This window comes from Rutilus rutilus (genome assembly GCF_951802725.1).
Source record: "Rutilus rutilus genome assembly, chromosome: 19".
NCBI lineage: Eukaryota > Metazoa > Chordata > Actinopteri > Cypriniformes > Leuciscidae > Rutilus > Rutilus rutilus.
In genome coordinates this window covers 14461875-14473976 of record NC_140232.1, presented here as the reverse complement: position 1 = coordinate 14473976, position 12102 = coordinate 14461875, and the positions used below count along the sequence as shown (strand labels likewise).

The 12102-nt window shown below is 36.3% G+C and overlaps 1 protein-coding gene across 1 annotated transcript; it reads left to right on the top strand.

Annotated features, from left to right (window-relative positions):
• The first annotated feature begins 5320 nt into the window (after window positions 1-5320).
• LOC311278895 (uncharacterized protein) lies at window positions 5321-12021 on the top strand. The gene is made up of 5 exons (XM_084390027.1): window positions 5321-5467; window positions 6837-6885; window positions 6964-7032; window positions 9675-9759; window positions 10932-12021. Exons 1-5 carry the CDS (start codon window positions 5396-5398, stop codon window positions 10984-10986), a joined length of 330 nt encoding a protein of 109 aa, XP_084246153.1. The 5' UTR covers window positions 5321-5395; the 3' UTR covers window positions 10987-12021.
• The last annotated feature ends 81 nt before the right edge of the window (window positions 12022-12102 follow it).

The window sequence follows — 12102 nt, the reverse complement described above, 5'->3', positions numbered from 1 at the left end:
GTATCCATAAATAATGACTTTTTCACTCAAAAACGGAGGTGCATTAGCTTAGATCAATGAGGCCTATGATCAATCAGTTTCAGAAAGAAATAGGCAGCAAAACCTGTCCTAATTGAAAGAAAACAAGTTGACAAAAAGATTGAACCCAATATTTGGTAATAAGAATTCAGGTGGATGACACGTGAAGTGAGGTGTTACTGCCACCTGGTGCTTCTTAAGTATAAATATTTGTTTTCATACATGGAGGCCTCATTAGCGGCTATTTCTATGGGCCATGCGCAAGCCATCCGCCATATTGGAACGGTCAAAGCTGGTCAGTCAACACTCGAGAGCAAGCTTGACTGTGCGCCTGCAACCTAGGTATAAGCATGTTTGAATATCTATACCTGCAATAGACTTCAGTGGGTGGTTTTGCTAAACTAACACAATACAACAAGACGACGACGTTGCCTAACACGACATTAAAAAGTTACCATGCCTACAATATTGTTAATACATATAAAAACAGAAACCAACACGTATATTCTCACCCGTGAAAAGGTCATCCCATTTCTTCAGGAATTTACATCTCTGTGGTTTTTACAACCAGATGCTGCTTAAAGGTAGGGTAGGCAATTTTCGGAGCGGCTAGCAATAGCAAGTTAGCTTTGAAAGCATAAGATCCCACCCTCCCTTTAGAGCATCTCCATACCCACGCCTCCTTCAAAACACATGAATGCACACAGCAGAGTCTGCAAAGCCTCACGAGACGAGAGACGGTGTAAAACTACCTCATGTCTCAAAGCACACAACATCAGTGGCGGATTTAGGCATGGGCAACATGGGCAACTGCCCAGGGCGGCATCTTGACAGAGGCAGCGAAAAAAAAGCCAGTGAAAAAAAAAAGTCGTCGGCCACGCAACGCGATAAAAGACAATAGAACCAGTTTTAACTGGATGTGGCGCAATGCGAGCAACAAATCTCCGACAGTAAACTGATGCCTCGTTCTATTTATGACGTACTGACACGAAGGACAAATGCTTTGCAACGGGCGCTTTGTCGTGTGTAGACAACTTTTAGCTGTTGCGACGCGAGCGACAACGGTCGCATCCGGCGTAGACACGGTGTAAGCACCAGGAGCCTAAATTAGAAAAAATTAAGATGGGAAACATGCAAAAAACTAAGGAATGTAGCCTGTGCAGCTATCACTCATCTCTTCATGCTACGCTATCTCACGACCAATTCGTACGAATTCGTATGAGTGATTAAAAGGTGGCTAATCAAGTGAGGTCGTACGAATACCCATGTGATGGGTAGGTTTAGGGCCGGGGTCAGGGGTAGGTCATTCGTACAAATTCATACGGATTTGGCAATTCGTAAAATATGTATGATGTAGCAAAAATCGTACGTACGAGTGAGGTCGTATGAATCTGTACGAATTAGCCACCTCGTAAAATTTGTACGAATTGCCGTGAGATCGGGTTGCGTTATGAGTATTATATTATGCATATAATAAAATAGGCTTAAATCACATACATTATATTATATGTTGGTTGCTCTTACACATTAACACACAACAAAATTAACACTTTTTCTGTCTAACTAGCTAATGGGTGATTCGCCCAGGACGCCATATGAGCTACAATAATACATTATGAATGAACATAATGAACATTACAGTAATAATGAACATAAACAACTTAAAAAGTTGAAACACGCTGATGACGTGTGATGTCTGTTCACATCTTAAGCATGTGTTGATTTGTTACTTAAGAAGGTTTGGAACAAGTGAAGCTAAATTATTTTATTTTATTCTAGGTTGTCATCTAATGCTGAAAAGGCAGAATTATATTATGAAAATCATATCAGCCATGGTAAAAACACTATTCCATGCACTTCTTTTACAAGAGAAGGGACACAATCAATAGATGTGATTGGTGAGACCACTGTTCAAGTTTCAAACTAGTTGTTCCAGATTTTAAAATCTCGACCCTTTCAGAAACATTCTCTGGCCCATACACTTACCAACACACTGTGCTAACATCACTCTGTACGTTTTGTGAGCTTTAACCCCTTCTTTCATTTTTATGATACATTGCTAAACATCTGAAGAAATGGAAAAAGAAGCTTGTTGCCCAAGACATACAAGTGCAGGCAGGCTGCTACATTTAGCAATGCAAAATGCAATCTTCAGCGTGGGAGAACCGGTAATTTTGGCTTTACATAATATTGCTATATATGTGTATGATTACGTCACTGAAAGTAAAAGCATGTGGTCGTGGGCCGTTTCTTACTCTTCCATTTCTGCTTTTCTCTGATGTCAGACCATCAAAAGCAGAACTGTGATTATGAAGTAAATTGATATAATGGGCAACTTTTCACCCTCTGCATGATGGTGTAGACAGTGTGTCATAATCAAATGTTTGATGTCTCTATGAATAATTTTTGTATCAAAAATATGTTATAGCGTCACTGTCAAGGAAAAACTTTAACAGTAATCATACTGCAGGGGGTTAATTATTGTTTGATATCAAACTAATTATTGTGGGGGAAAATGTAATAAACAAAAATGTAATTGTTTCATTCTCCCTCCAACATTATTATATATAAAATAAAATGTAAAATGACTGTACATCAATGGCGCTGTTCATAATATTAATTTAATATATAAATATTTTGTAAATAACTGTAGTATTTAATGTTAGTAATATAGTTGTTTTTTTTAAAAGAGCCAGCTTTAGGTGCAACAGTTTTATACAATATATGCAACAGAGGGTTTCTGGAACTAGATGGCAGTGTAACACAATATAAACCATAATTGTATCTCAGAGTATTTAACCCATTCAGACTGTGCGACCATTGGAATGGACATCACATGGTTTTTGATTTTATATTTTATGTTTTTATAATAGTATGACCCATAACTTAATCTGATTGAGCTTTGAGGCATCACAAAAGACATGTGGTTAACCAACTAGACAGGAAAAGGAGGAGCTCCTTTTTTTTTTACCTTTTATATGCAGATTTATGTTCATGGTAGCATCATCAACTTACACCTATTATAAGCTAAATTATATCAAGTGATAATATTCAAAGTTAATTTAAAGATTGTTTAGAGCTGTAGAACACAGGATTTATTAAAAGTGTGATGTCAATTGCAATAGACATTAGGTTTTAAAATGAATTATTCAGATTTTAATCAGATTTTATGCCTTCAATGTTGTGATCATAAACTGTCATTGGATTTTTCATTAGTTTTAGTGAAAAACAGAAACAGTGAATGTGAAATGAGTGAAACACAAAACACACACACACACACACACACACACACACACACACACACACACACACACACACACACACACACACACACACACACACACACACACACACACACACACACACACACACACACACACACACACACACACACACACACACACACACACGCACACACACACACACACACACACACACACACACACTGATGCCTTGATGCTATATGCACACCATCATATATTTATCAAAACCAGCAACAAACACACCCACAGACACAGACACTTATACACACATACTCTAATTCACCCACTGCAAACAACAAAAAGAAAGTCATCTTCCCTTTTTATACATTTTTATTGCATTGCTCATTGTTACAGTGTGTGTTATTTTCAAAATATTCAGTGCTGGGTCATGCTGTGTTTAAACTTTAGCTCATAAGTGAGGATTTTTTTCTCAGTGGAATTCAGGTGTGAAGGGGTTAATGTGCTTTTTGAAAAATGACACCCCAAAATAAAAAGTCTTCCATTATTTACTCACCCTCATGTTTTTTTCCAGAGGTGGACAGTAGTGAAGTATTTTTACTTTACTCAAGTAAAATTTTCAAGGTGTCTGTAGGCTACTGAGTGTTTTTCTTTGGGAATCTTTTACTTCACTACATTCCAAAGCATAGGCTGTACTTTTTACTGCGCTACATTTCATAAATAAAAGTCCATGGTCCATTATTATTTTATAAAAAAATTTTTTTACCTTTAGGGTAGACTGAGTACAGTTGAGACACTTTTTGCGTTTTGATAAATAGATACTGAAAAGAAGTGAATTTCCACATGACATGCCACATGACATTTGTCATGTAGTTTATATTTTCCACAATTAGCTCATAAAAATAAGGTGCCTTTTGTCTCAACTTTGTCTCAACTGTACCCATATGTGGTACAGTTGAGACAGTGCCATGGTACAGTTGAGACGCCCATTTTTAATGATGTAAAGGTAACTAACCATTCATTGTAAATATAAAAAATAAAGACAAGTAAAGAAAATAACAATTGGGCAACATTTTTGTTTATTCATCCATTTATATTCATTCATTTTATTTAAATTAGCACTGGTTAAAATTTATAAAGCAGGAACAAGATATGAAACAATATTCATTAATAATACACAGTTTAAATATCACAAATATCAACATTTATTTTTGCATCCTGCTGGCTAATTACGAAGTTTAACCTATTATCATTACACTGAATAACTAAACAGTGTGTGACCTAATAGAACTCTATCGGGGGTCCACAGTTAATACACGTACGTGTGTCTCAACTGTCCCCTGCTGGCCACCTTGCACTTTTGCAATTACCTTGCATGACACATTGACACAATACCATGAAATATGCCAGTTTTAGGGCACAGAATAACATTTGTGGTGATACCAGTTACGTTTAACAGTCACATAAGGATAAGCTATTCACTGTGGAGAGTGCATGGTGAAGTGAACGTCGATACCTTAGAATTTTTCTTTTTTTTCCGATATCTTCGGATCGCGTCCGTTGTTCAAATTTCCCACGATCAAAGAGGACACTAATACGCATGTGCACAGCAAAAAATCACAACTTGTGCTTGCTGCGAACGCAATTTATTTAAGGTGTCTCAACAGTAGGCTACACAGTCTACCCTACATTATCAAGTAGGCTACATTATACATTTTGTACTTTCTTACTTGAGTAAAAGTAAGAAAGTACTAGATTTCCAACGTAATTAAGTATGTAAATGAAATTCAAAATGAAACTTAGTGCAGTAAAAGTACGACATTATGCTTTGGAATGTTGTGAAGTAAAAGTTTTCCATAGAAGATATCGTTTAGCCTATGTTTTGTAGCATAAAACACTTTTATATTGTTTATAGTAAAACACTTTTACTTTGTTATTCTTTTAGCCTACCTATGAATCCGAATGAAAATGAAGTCTTGCACATTCACAGATAATAGCTTACATCGCGTTGCAAAATAGGGTGAAGAGACTAGGCCCCGCCCACTAGATTTATGTACCACGGCCACTTTAAGAGCAAACTCGGAGAGATTTTACTTTTCACACTGGGCGCCTCGTGATGATCAAGGGAACACACACACACACACACACACAGAAACATGTGGACGGAGGTTAGAAACAACAACAACAGCTCTCTTCACGAAGAACCACAGGACCACAGTCTCAAACAGGTAAAGCAAACGCATGAGAAACAATGCAATGCAATACTAAACTCTGTTCTGCAGTATGTGTTATAAATGCTCCACCTGTTGAAAGGCTTTTTAAAGACAGTGTCTTTTTAAGATGAGGAAAGTAGTACTGTTTCATATACAAAATAGGTCAGTGTATCAGAATAGCTAACCATTTTTTAATTAACTTTTTTGTTAATATTCATTGACATAAAGTTACATTTTGAAAGACAGATGACTGCATTTGCAGCACAGATCAACTGTTGTTTTGAGGAGCAAAACTACTTCTTGGGAAACAGTAAACTCTCTCTCAATCTCTCTCTCATTTCCTGTCTTCCAGCATGTTTTGGAAACTTTCAGTCATGGCATAGTTTCTTATCTTTGTTAAACACATGCCCCCCTCCTTCTCTCTTTGTCCTTTAAAGCCACCATGAAATCAAAATGGACTATTCTTTTTTTGTTTTTTTTATTGAATGTTTCAGGATTTATTATTAAAAATAATTCTTTCCAAATTCATTTACCCATGTAATCTTTACTCAAAATAACTTACCCTCCCTACTGGAATGGCATTTCTTCTCTGTTGGCATTTTTTTCAGCGCAAGGCCCTACGTTTTTTTTTCTTGTTCGAAAAGCAGTTTCACTTGGATACATTGCAATAGGGTTAGAAACAACCATCGTAACTTTGTTTCATGCTGACTTTAAGCACATATCAGTGATTGGATAGACTGACTCTGTTGATACTTTTGACAAATATGTTTAAAATGATGTACACTTGTATTTGATGATGACTACTTCAGCTATATCAGTGGCCTAGACAGTTCTATTTTATTCTACGTGATGGGGCAGGTCCGCCCTCACTGGAGCTGCCATTTTGGAATCACATGACTAGCCAAAAGGCTTGTTCGACTTGAACCGGCGCTGCACAGACCGATCGGTTTATGACATCAAAGTACCCCGAGAGCAATTCAAAAGCATATAGGAGCCGTCTACTTTCTATTCGCTCTCGCGGTACTTTGATGTCATTCACCGATCGGTCTGTGCAGCGCCGGTTCAAGTCGAACAAGCCTAAATACTACCCTCTTTATGTCCATTACCAGACATGCTCTTATACAGAATATATTAATCATGGCAGAGAAATAAATGCTACGTGTGAGAAGGTAATATCGAGAATGATATCTGTAGCTGTCATACAGTAACAGCATACAGGACATTATATCAATGCAATGTAATGTCACCTTATGCTTATTTATTTAACCCCTCCCTCACCCCCTCTATTATGGTATTTAACACCCACTTTTCCCAATTCAGTCAGGTAAAATCAAGCCACACCTATTATTTTCTCACTGAATAACCTGTTGTTTTCTCTCCCCAGATAGTTTCCCAAGTGTCTTCATGGCTCCCCTTCAGCTCTGATAGAAATGGTAATGCATTAACAGCCTTAATTACATCATGCTAATGATGGTGTACATTCTTTAACATAATCTTCATTGTCTCCACAGGCTCAGTAACTGCCAGCCCACCCCCTCTTGCTGAGACCCCCGTGAACAGAGAGAGTGGAATCATACCAGGTAGAGTTTCACTCTGATTTCCTGAGGTCACAATAGAGTGCAAAAGTGACCGCCTTTTCAGCTACACTACCATTCAGTCAGTTTTTTTATTAATACTTTTATTCAGCAAGGATGGATAAAAGTGATCATATATAATGTAAAAATTAATGCTGGTATTTTTTTCAATATATTAAAGTATCCTGGAATTTCAATGTTGATAATCATAAGAAATGTTCCTTGAGCAGCAGATCAGCATTTTAGATTTCTGCTCGTACATTTGAAGTTGATTCTCTGAGATTTCTTCACTTGTCAGTGATCTGGGGCCTCATTATAACCGTTGCGTACGCACAAAACAGGCCCTGAAAGAGGCGTACGCCACTTCCGACGCATAAGTTGTGATTTATAAAAACAAACTTGACGGGAAAATTTGCGCACCTGCACGCAAACTCTGACCCATGCGTACGAACGTTTTGGAGATGGAGCAGTTTGGCGACACCGATGGTGAGCTGGAGTTAAATGTCTTTTTGGTCACTTTTAGACAGAAAATCTAAAGACATATACAGAAAGATGATACAAAATATAATTTCACTCACCAAGCCTATAACTTGAAGCAAATATCCATCCCTTCTTAAATGTCCGCGCCAGCGAGCGCGTTGGGCCGTTTAGTGAAACTGACGCAAATAACAGTTTAAATAAATAAAATAATGATTTAAACGATGTTTTACTTCTGATATAAACATTTAGATTAAATATGCCATTCAAATTAATGGAGTTTAACACTTAAACATGAAATCATTACTGAGAAGTTACAACCTTTTTTTATATTCAATCAACAGAAATATTTGTTGTGGATGCGATGTTTTTGAACACTTTTCCTGTGGCGTGCTGTGTTTTAATGTTTTAACCACAGAGATAATTGCTTATCATGATAATACCAGATTGTCTGAGCAAATAATGCAAATAATGTGCAAATAATGCCCAAGGCCCATCTGTTTCCATTAAAAATATAATTCGGCCAGTGGAAAAGATTGAGAAAAACTTTCTCTGAAATGTTTTTTACACTATTTGATTTATGTATTCAAAAACAAGGCAAGGATAGGCAACTACTTGATTTTTATTAATGTAATGTGTCTTGTACCGTTAAACGTTATCACGTGGATGAATAATCATATGCAAATGATATGCAGATGAGGATCTGCATAGTAAAACTAGGCGTTGTAAGCTCCATATATGGTTATTTCGGGGTGGAGACGCATGTGCGCACAATCTTCCAATGACTGGGATTTATAAAGTGAATTCTGCGCAGGTTCTGGCGTACGAACGGTTTTATAAATCTGAATATTTTTTTGCGTACTCCATTTTTGGCTTTCGGGCGCACGTACACTTTTAGTAAGGTTCCTACGCACAGTTTTATAAATGAGACCCCTGACCTGTCCTTCCTCTTTTATTTCTGTTGTCTTCCTCGCTCTCATTCAGTCGGTCTTTGGCCAATTTTCCTCAGTCCTACCTTGTTCATTATCTGTTTGTTTACAAAAGAAGTACAGTTATAAATGTTGTCATGTCTTTCTTATCAAGCAGACATTAATCAGTCATGTTTTAAAACATACAAGTCCTGTCAAAATACAACCTTAGGGAACATGATTTATCTGGCAGCTCTCCTTTCTAATTGCTCTTTTTCCTATGGATCACATTTTTTTGTTTTTCTCTTCATGTTCCGAGAACAGTGGAAATCAAGCGTGAGATTAATAATTTGATTTCACAACTTGTATGACCTTTTGCCTGGGAAATACAACAAGGGGTTACATTATTTTTGTAGAAATATCAAACTCAATGAATTCTGGGGGAAAAAAACCCACCATACTGTATGAATACACAACATTTCTAGAGAAATCTCTCTCTCTCTGTGTGTGTGTGTGTGTGTGTGTGTGTGTGTGTGTGTGTGTGTGTGTGTGTGTGTGTGTGTGTGAATCGTTATTAAACACTAGGAATTTCTGGGCAGAATATCAGAGGCTGAGCTGATCATTTGAAATGAGGACATAACCTAATTTGTTTGCAAAATGTTTATGAAAATATCATTCATTAATTACATAGGTTGGCCCCAGAAGTATTTGGACTCCGATATCAGACTTAAACATTTCAATATTTCATTGCATTCCATAAAAGAGATTAAACCATGCAACTCACCTGGAAAGAAATGTTGCTAATATGATTTTGAGTGTTAAATCATTGCTCAAGACTGATTTTCCTTTTACCTGCTCACAGGTTTAAACAGGTTTCCATGTCATAACTGGAATTTTCCTCCTCCTCCATGCTTCCTCATTAGAGTATATATCTCTTTAAACACACAGGGTGTATGCCTTTCTATGTCTTGATTCTTGAATAAAAAACACTAATTAAAAATGTTCTTTCTCATTTAGTGAGACCTTTGACCTTTTAGAGGCCTAAAATACGTATATAAAGCAGCTATGATGTTTCATAAACTGACTATATGATATGGAGATGTTTACTAACAGTACCAATGTATCCACTAGGAAGGCCTCTCATTCGGTCACACTCTATATCAGCGTTATCTCATCTCTGCGTATAAGATCCAGATTATATGCTTCTTCAAATGTTTTCAAGACTGCAGACAGCGGTTTAACAGGCGTTTGGTGCGTTTGCAGGTGCGATCGCTGCCGCAGTGTTCATAGGCCTTCTGTTAGCCCTCTATGCTGTTCTTTGGAAATGCATGGGTACGCAACCGAAAAGGTATGAACCAGACAAACCTTTCACAAGGCGCAAGTGCAATGCTGTGTTTTGTTGCATTTTGTTTAGCATTTTACTTTTTTGTTTTGATTTTGTTTTGTTTTGCTGCAATTTGTTTAGCATTTTTACTTTTTTTGTTGTGTTCTGCTTATTGTGGGGACCAAAGTACCCCAGCCCAAAAGTTATGAACCAAACAAACCTTTCACAAGGTGCAAACCTTTCACTTTTTTGTTTTGTTGCGTTTTGTTTAGCATTTTACTTTGTTGTTTTGTTTTGCATATTGCTTGCATGTTTTTTTTGCACTCGTAAAGGTACGAACCAAACAAACCCTTCACAAATGCAATTCTGTGTTTTGTTGCATTTTGTTTAGAATTTGACTGACTTTTTTGTTTTTGTTTTGATTTGCTTTGTTGTATTTTGTTTAGGATTTGTTTTGTTTTGTTTTTTTGTTGATTTTGGTTTAGCATTTAACTATTAAAAAAAATGTTTTGTAGCATTTTTTTTTTTTTATTATTTTTTGTTTTGTTTAGTTTTGCACATTGTGGTGTCCAAAAGTAGACCAAACAAATCCTTCACAATGCCCAAGTGCAATGCTGTTTTTTGATGTTTTGTTGCATTTTGTTTAGAATAGTAATTTTTTTTGTGCATTTTTTTTTTAAATAATACATTTTGTTCAGCATTTGACTTTTTGTTGGTGTTTGTTTAGCATTTTACTTTTTTTTTTTTTTTTTGCATTTTACATTTTGGGTTTTTTTTTGTGCATATTGTGTACCCCAACCGAAAAGGTATAACCTTTTCACAATGGTGCAAGTGTAATGCTGTGTTTTGTGTTTTTGTTGCATTTTGTTTTACTTTTTTTTTTTTTTTTTTTTTTTGTGTGTGTGTTGCAGTTTGTGGGATTCAACATTATAACATTAAATGAATGTGGCATATTCCTTCAAAAACTGTTGTTCTCATTAAAATTGTATGACATTTTGAAATAATATAATTTTTCAGTTTTTTTCAAGTTGTTATACTGATATCATTTAAAAAAAAGAAATTGTAAAAATGTGTATAATATACAAAAAATGTTATATTAACTTAAGAAAAAGTAAAGCAGCAGCAATTTCGGATCCACTGTAAAAATAAGTAAACCATAGTATTTTAATAACTAATTCTTTTTTTGTCTCTGTTAGGAGGAAAAAAAGAACAAGTTTGAAGGCTCGTGAACAGCGGTCTCTTATGTGCTGACCCCTGGATTCTGCCTGTCTACCAGAGATTCTGAGTTACTGTTCATAGGTCAGATCTTCTCCTGCTCTGTATCAGCAGCACCCTCATGAACTGTGTTTAGGTCTTAACGCACACTATTTGAGGGAACATTTTGAGGTGCTTCTGTTTTACAGTTCTACATGGTCCTCAACAGATCAATATATGCGGTCTTTCATAAGTCACCCATCAGGTTCTTAATCGGTCTGCTTGGCTGATCACCAGACGTTATCCAACTGGACAGGGGGAGTTACATTTTGGAAAATTGTCTTGAAATGTGGAGTTTAGTCATTAAACTGAATAATTTTGTGTATGTTATATGTATATATAGAAAATAACACAACACAACCACTATGGCACAACACAACAAATGTCCACCAGATGGCAGAGGGCTCTGTGTTTTTTCACTTCATGAAACCAGGAAATCATGGGATGCAGGTTTATCTTCATAGACTTGTGTGTTTTGGACATTTATTTTATTGCTGATAACGCTACGCTAATTAATCCATGGAAGATATAATAAATGTTATGAGACTAGGCCCTTGTTTTCCTCCAAACTTCCCCTTTGACCATGGTGAACTCTGCACCAGTGAATGAGTGCATGTGTGCGCGCGTGTGTGTGTGTGTGTGTGTGTGTGTGTGAGTGAGAGAGATTTCCCTTATGCAGCAGTATTAGCCAGAGAACAGCACATTTCTGGGTTAAAGGCTTTGGGATACGTGCTAGTTTAACATAAGAAAAGGGAGTTGCAGATTGCAATTTTTTTTTTGCGCAGGTGCTTTGTTTGCACAATTGCCGTACTGTTACTTTTTTTTTTTTTTCATTGTGAAGGTTGGATTTCCTTTTATTTTGGATGAATTTAAGTTGATGCAGTATAAGACTCTGTAGTGTGGCTGTACAAAACAAATTTTTCTCCGCATAAATGTTTAGTATATAATGTTATGATTAATATGTGCCTGTAAATGTGAACTTTGATATAATGACTTTGTACAATCACATTAAAATCATTTATTAAACAGTTAGTTCTGGTCCTTGATTATATTCTGATTGGTTGAGCTGCGCTCAAAGCCGTTGTAAATTACTCTAGTGTACAAACATACACC

Coding starts and splice junctions, on each gene's coding strand:
- LOC311278895 (XM_084390027.1), top strand. CDS start 5,396: ATGTGGACGGAGGTTAGAAACAACAACAACAGCTCTCTTCACGAAGAA. Junction 5,468..6,836: donor AGGACCACAGTCTCAAACAG/GTAAAGCAAACG, acceptor TTCTCTCCCCAG/ATAGTTTCCCAAGTGTCTTC. Junction 6,886..6,963: donor CTTCAGCTCTGATAGAAATG/GTAATGCATTAA, acceptor TTGTCTCCACAG/GCTCAGTAACTGCCAGCCCA.